The sequence below is a fragment of the Asparagus officinalis genome, chromosome 5 (assembly GCF_001876935.1).
Source record: "Asparagus officinalis chromosome 5, Aspof.V1, whole genome shotgun sequence".
Classification (NCBI taxonomy): Eukaryota; Viridiplantae; Streptophyta; class Magnoliopsida; order Asparagales; family Asparagaceae; genus Asparagus; species Asparagus officinalis.
The window spans coordinates 112,592,850-112,600,456 of record NC_033798.1 but is presented as its reverse complement, the minus strand read 5'-3'; the positions used below and the strand labels follow the sequence as shown (position 1 = coordinate 112,600,456).

Genomic DNA, 7,607 nt, shown 5'->3' with positions numbered 1-7,607 from the left:
GACAATGATCTTTGCAACGCTATGACAAAAAGAGATTACTTGGTGATAATCTCTGCAAGGCAAGACGCGGAGGTCCTCCCCGCGTTTCAACATCAAAACGCCAGGGTCGAACCCCGCGTTTTAACATCAAAGCGCGCCAGGGTCGAAACTCGCGTCACAACATCAAAACGCCAGGGTCGAAACCCGCGTTACAACATCAAAACGCCAGGGTCGAACCCCGCGTTACAATATCAAAACGCCAGGGTCGAAACCCGCGTTACAATATCAAAACGCCAGGGTCGAAACCCGCGTTACAACATCAAAACGCCAGGGTCGAACCCCGCGTTACAACATCAAAACGCCAGGGTCGAAACCCGCGTTACAACATCAAAACGCCAGGGTCGAACCCGCGTTACAACAAGCCAAAACGCGAGTGACCCTCGCGTTCATTGGTGTTCAGCCAACACCCAACCTCGCGTCTCAATTCAAAGACGCGAGGTTAGGGTCCTGAACGCCAACGTTGGCGTTTGACTCATTCAACATGAGTTGAACGGTTCTAAAACCGTTTCACACGATTTGAGGGCGGTTACACCCCACTTAGGAGAGATTTAAGGGGCGGTTTCACCCCTTTAATCCTCTATAAATAACTGAAGATCAATTCAGTTCAAGTCTCCTTGGCGGGTTGGAGATTTTCCAGTTCCAAGAACTGTAAAGGGCTGGCATTCTCGGATCTGAGACTTGGCAGCGAGGAGGTAGGCTTTTGAGGAGATCGGCATCATCTTCCAAGGGAGATCATCTTCAACTTCAGCTACCGAGATCCAGAGGCTTTGATCCTTGGCTTATTAACCGAACTTTCGGTTCAAATCAACTCTTGTTCAAGAGTTCAAACTCGTTCAGAGTTATCAACTCGATCAGAGTTCAAAACTTGCTCGCCAAGTTCTTCTAAACTCGTTCAGAGTTCTAAAACTTGCCACGCAAGTTCTCCACAACGTCAAATCGTGAGGAGAAGACATCGTTCCAGTGAATCAAGACGTGCGGATCGTCAACGGAGAGCAAACTCGACGCGAGCACTCGAGGGAGGCACTCCATCGCCACCGTGAAGAACCCAGTTTTAAACAAAGAGGAAGAACCGATTTCGTTCTCCTCTCTTTTGTAATCAAGTTGTAATCGGAATCAAAGGAATACAAGTCAATTTTCTTTATTCTCTTCTTTGCAATTTTCCCTGCATACAGACACTAAGCTCAAACTTTTAGTGTATCTTTTGAGTCTTTACCTGAAGAAAAACACTCACTTCATGCGTTGTTGGATTGACTTGAACGTCGGGGAGTCGTTAGATACATCAATTAGTGGACTACCAAATTGGCTTGATTGTTCGAAAAGTTTATAGACTGCGAATTTAAAATGAGAATAAATGTAATGGGCTATTAATTTGTTTAGTGGTTCTATATAAGATTGGGGGTGCGATTGATTAATTTTGAAGGGGCAAATTGTAATTTTATGAGGATTTAAATTCAATTTTCTAATCTTGCAACTCCCCCAAAGAGCATGATAATCATTCGGTTGTGGTCGGGGTTTCCTAATTTTTAAAAAGCTAGCTTATAAACTTATCTAAATAAGCTAGATTTGACTGGGCAAAATACTTTTTTATCCATACAAGTTTATAAGCCTTTATGATAAAACATAAACCTAGGCCTGTCCATCCGGATCAACGCGCCTTTTTTCCAGAATGACCCGCGCATCCTCTCTGTCCGTCTGACCGCTTATTCAACGATATGAGAGTACGCATTGCCTCAGGACGACTGTTTGAGCCGTACATGGACTTGATAGGGGGCAGTTTTGCCATATCAGCCTCCCACGTGCAGCTCAGACGACACGCTCTCATGCGGGTCGTTCTGGGATGATGTGTATTCATAAGAAACACCCTTTTTTAAGAAAAGAGGAGGTAATCGTAACACTAAGCTCAAACTTTTAGTGCATCTTTTGAGTCTTTACCTGAGGAAAAACACTCACTTCATGCGTTGTTGGATTGACTTGAACGTCGGGGAGTCGTTAGATACATCAATTAGTGGACTGCCAAATTGGCTTGATTGTTCGAAAAGTTAATAGACTGCGAATTTAAAATGAGAATAAATGTAATGGGCTATTAATTTGTTTAGTGGTTCTATATAAGATTGGGGGTGCGATTGATTAATTTTGAAGGGGCAAATTGTAATTTATGAGGATTTAAGTACAATTTTCTAATCTTGCAACTCCCCCAAAGAGCATGATAATCATTCGGCTGTGGTCGGGGTTTCCTAACTTTTAAAAAGCTAGCTTATAAACTTATCTAAATAAGCTAGATTTGACTGAGCAAAATACTTTTCTATCTATACAAGTTTATAAGCCTTTATGATAAAACCTAAACCCCACCAAATGTGAGCGCAACTTATAAGCTTTAGGGGAGAAACCATCCTAAAAACTCTCTAAAAGAGAGAAAGTCAAATGGCTTGTTTGGAAAACCTCTTAAATTAGGCTAAGAGTGATCCTCACTTAGTTTTGAGGTAAACTTGTTCTTTTTTATAGAAGAGAGGAGTGGTGTAAAAAAAAAGTTTTATACATCATTTTTGGTCTAACAACCAAAAATGGGGCCAAAACTAAATCGATTAGTGCCAATAAGGGGCTGTTTGGTTCGTTTCCTTGATATAGAGAAATGCAATTCCATGTAAAGAAATACAAGTTTTGAGTTTTTCAAACTTTTCCAAGAAATAGATTGTTTTGCTTTGGTTCGCACATAAAAAATGGTGAGAAACCAATGTATTTATTTTTCTTATGTTTGGTTCGCATAGAAAAAAAGGAAAACTTTTGTAAACAAAGCAGAGAAGGAAAAAAATCTGATGTGGCAGAGTTTTTATCAATTTCACTCGGTTGGGGAAGGAAATCGGAGAGGGAAAAAAATCTGAACTGGCGGCGATTTCAGCAGAGTTTTCTCTCTTCCATCTGAGCGAACCAAAGCGGCACAAAGAAATAGACGAAAACAAAAAAAAACTGACATGGAGGGCTAAAAATCTGACGTGGAGGGGTTTTATGAGTTTTCCACCCCTTATAATAGCGAACCAAACAGCCCCTAAATAAAAAGACTCAAAACTTGCCTTGTCCTAACCCATTTTTAAAGGGTTTTTCAAACACGCCCGAAAGGTTGTGGTTAAATATTTAAATGGATTTTATGTCGATCTCGTAAATTTAAGACAAATTTCGTGTAACTTACTCATTTATCCAGAATTCATTATACTATTATTAAAATTTAAAACAATCCAGGATAGTCTGCTTAAGTTTGATTTTCTAATTTAACCTCTCGTGCAAACATATCAATCATCAATATAGTTAAAAAAAAACATTTCTTTTTCTTTTAAGGGCTGTTTGGATTGATTTTTTTGATAGGTAAAAGGGTGGAAAACTGTTAAAAATGTCAGTTTTTTGGCAGCTTTCCCCCAAAATCACCTTTTATAGAAGTGATTTTAGGGAAAAACTACCAAAAAACTAACATTTTTGGCAGCTTTCCTTATTTTTACCTATCTAAAAAATCAAGGACAAATTTTCAAAATCAACATTTTTAGCATTTTAAATAGCAAAATCGACCTTATCTCATTTTATTCAGCAAAACCGACCCTTTTCTTCTGAAAAGGGTTGGTTTTGCTGCAAGAAAATTTTTACGACATACACGGGACTGCTAGTCCCGTGTATTTCAAAATACACAATGGTTTTGCTGCAAGAAAATTTTTACGACATACACGGGACTGCTAGTCCCGTGTATTTCAAAATACACAATGAAATGCACGGGACTAGCAGTCCCGTGCATTTTACAGAGAGCAACGAACCAAGTGCTCACTGAAATGCACGGGACTAGCAGTCCCGTGCATTTTACAGAGAGCAAGGAACCAAGTGCTCACTGAAATGCACGGGACTGCTAGTCCCGTGCACTTCCTGGGCACAATGAAATACACGGAACTAGCAGTCCCGTGTATTTCCTGCACATTACATTCCTGCACAATGTATTTCTGCTGCGGGAAAATTCCCCGTACAAACTCATTTCAAATGCAACAATCATAAATTACACCATTGCATAAACACATATATCAATTCCCTATACAAACTCATATGTTAATTCCCTGTATAAACACATATATCAAATCTGAAAATCATAAAATACACCACAAACTTACGAATCCAAATCCAACAAATCACGCCACAAACCCACTTACAAATCTAATAAGTCACACCACAGTCTCCGCTACAAATCCAAAAACCATCTATTGTCCTGAAATACGTTTGTAATGTACATATCAAAATAGGATTGTAATTTATATAACAATACCGATTAGCTTATATACATCCAAGAACTCTTCTCCTCCTCCTTTGTCTTCGGCCTCCTCCATCCCGACCTTCGATGAGTTCATGATCCGGTTGCGTTTGTGGTTGTGACGGTCCAGCTCCGTCGTCAACACGTTGGGAAGGCCCAGCTTCATTGTCGTTTCTGCGTCGTCCTCGTCTTTGTCGTGGTTGACATGTGTATACTAATTGCGCTACCTCTCGTCCATCATGAAGGTCTTCATGAGTTCGATGTAAGGCTTGGTGAAGCCTCTACATTATCGACTGATATATTGATGCATGTTTCTGTGCTTCGGGATATGTACCTGCGAGAGATACTTCAAAAAAATCCGAAATGTAAAAATTACTGTAAAATTCAAATTATAAAATGTAAATTTTATATTTAATTCTATATTACCTGCTCGAGCCAATTCCAGGCCACGATTTGCAATAGTTTGAACATCATCTATTGCTGATACCTGTAAATTTTTTAAAAAATATAATTTAGCAATATTGAAAAATACTAATAAAAATGAATAAATTTGAAAATACTTACTAATTCTCTCTCATCTATACCCCGAGGCACATATCCTCTTTGCAACTCAACCGGGGATGTGGTTGCATGGAATATCCATCTTCTAATTATCCTCCAATACCAAGTGTAGTAATCTGATTCCTGGGGAGTTGGCTCGATTTGCTCAACAATACAAAAATGTCTATCATTCCATCTGTGTATATAATTTTGATGCTCATCTGCCCAGTCCTTTTGATGGCCTCCTTTCTTCGCCTTCCTCTCCATTTTTTCAACAAATTGCAGAACATGTTGTGCAAGACCAAATTGTCGAAGCACGCGATCCGGTACATGCATTTCTACTATCTCGAAACATATTAGAGGAACTCTGGCTCTCCATATAACTGGGTATTCTGTGCATATAGGGGGTAGATGATCGAGAAATGTGGTGTAGGGCTCCCATTCCATCTATAGAGTATTACATGTAATTGTTGCATATCATTAAAATGAAAGTTGATATATAGAAGAAAAAACTCGTTTATTTTTGCTAGTTCCCTAGTCCCTATGTCTCTTCTTCGATGCGCTGTTCCCTAGTTTATTTTTGCTTTTTTAACCATAATGGGCAATCGAAGTCCCTTTTGATTTATCTACGCAACCCAATTTATAAACAATGTTTATTTATTTTTCGCACCTAATTGGGCACGGACCAATATCAACGTCCAAGAATGGGCCAGGTTGTATTTTATTATGGATCGGGAAACAAGTAATTCCAGAAATCTTGGACCAAGGCCCTAGATAGCCTACAAGATCCTCAACCGTCCAATCCTTGTCCTTTTCTTGGTTTTTAAAGCGCCTTTTCCCACCGCCACCTTTCTCATTTCTCGACTCCTTTCTTTCCCCCAAAAATCCCAACAAAATTTCCCCAAATAAATGGATTCCAAGGATCTCAAAGCCGCCGACGGGACGCTAACCCTTGACGGCGATCATGAACGGAAGCAGGATCAAGAATGGAACGATTCCGATGATGATCTCGAGACCCCGAACGGATCCGAGGGATCCGGCGACGACGCCTCGATCAAGATCCTCCACCAAGAGATCCAAGTCCTGCGCCGCGATCGATCGGAGATCCAGCGCCGCCTCGACGAGGTTCTCGCCGAGATGGAGAAGTCGGAGGTCGGAAGTAAGGCGCTCGCCGCCCACGCGTCGTACCTCGAAGGCGAGCTCACTCGCACGAAAGAGGATCTCTCTTCGGCGTCTTTGGTGGCTGAGGAGGCGGAGATCGAGGTGAATAGGCTTCGATCGGAGGTCAAGAATCTTGAGGCGAAGGTTGTGGATCTTGATGCGGAGAGGGAGAGTAAGGAGACGGAGGTTAGGGATTTGAAGGAGGAGGTCAAGGTTTCTGATGAGAGGAGAGCGATAGCAGAAAGAGATTTGAAGGAGAGAAGGTCGGAGCTGGAGGTGAGGATTGACGAGCTTGTGAGTAAAGGTCGAGAAGCGATGGAGGAGGCCATTAAGATTAGGGTTTCGAGGGAGCATGAGCTGGAAAAGGTTGTTAAAGTGATGAAGGAGAGGAATTCAGAGCTCGAGCAGAATTTGGCTGGTGAGAAGACTGGGACAGAGGAGGAGTTGGAGAAGACCGTCGAGGAGCTGAAGAAGAGGAATTCTGAACTCCAAGAAAAGATTGATGAGATTTCGTCAAAGGCGAAGAATTTGAATAGTGAAAAGAGTAGTAATACGGAGATTCTAGCAGATGCAGATGCTTCAAAGATTTCATGGGCAATGGTGGCGGCAGCAGCAGCATCAGCAGCATCAACTGGAACTGTTGCTGTTGCTCTGACTGCATTCTATCTCCGCAATGCAAAGCAGAGGTAAAGGGGTATGAGATTTGAATTTCATGGAATTTTTTGGTATTGATTGATCTCATATTTTGAAGATTTCACTAATTTTAGAAGCTTTTGTGTGTGGCAAAGAAAAGTTTGCCGAGTGATGATTGTTGTTCTTTGTGATTACGAAAACAGTTTTTGTGTTGCCGCTGATAAATTTTGACTGAGAACATTCACAGATATGGTGCTTGTCACGGGATAACAAATTTTACGGTTCAAATGCTTATGAAATTTACATGTTATGTTTGTGTTCATAAATTTTGTGGTGTTTTGGTGGAAAGTTGGTTCTTTCATTAACGGACTTATCACAACTTTAATTGTTACAATGATCTCAACAAATAAAAATAAAAATTATAACTTTCTGAAAACACACACAACGGACGTTTATCATCCATTATTTGCGTGAGATCTTAGCTTGTGTCGGGATTATCCGTGGACCACCGAGTGATCAGATCAAATATAAAGGTTTTGTTGCATCGCAAAGGAGACAAGAAATTGAAGTAACTATCTCGGCAAAACGAGATAATCACTCTTCTCGAGAATCGCAGCTAGGTATGATCTCAAGGAAATGGATGAACGGATGCAGATCTCTCGAACTCTTCCCCTCCTTATGCTGAAGAACTCGCCAAGATCACTTCCTCCTCTCTGAAATCCATGCTCCTCACTCTTCAATTTGACAGGGCTTCGCCGAGGCTTGAGAATTCCGGATCTATGTAAATGAATGTCCTAAGGCTGTATTTATAGGCTTCGGGAGCCTGGTTTTCAGATAAAAACGGTCGATTCGATCTTATCCTCAGTTGTAACCACTTTTATCATATTCAAAGATAGACTTCAATCAGTAGGTAAGGCTTTTGGATGAAGAAATCTCGAAACCTTATCGAAAAACAGAT

General features: G+C 40.8%; 1 protein-coding gene and 1 long non-coding RNA gene across 2 annotated transcripts; one reads left to right on the top strand and one right to left on the bottom strand.

Moving 5' to 3' along the window:
- On the bottom strand, positions 4,104-4,944 carry LOC109839872. Its single transcript, XR_002246756.1, has 3 exons — positions 4,880-4,944; positions 4,742-4,802; positions 4,104-4,649 (listed from the first exon to the last, which is right to left on the bottom strand). It is a non-coding gene; the product is annotated as an uncharacterized LOC109839872 (long non-coding RNA).
- On the top strand, positions 5,606-6,706 carry LOC109842399 (myosin heavy chain, striated muscle-like). The gene has a single exon (XM_020411279.1). The coding sequence runs from the start codon at positions 5,765-5,767 to the stop codon at positions 6,704-6,706; it is 942 nt and encodes a 313-aa protein (XP_020266868.1). The 5' UTR covers positions 5,606-5,764.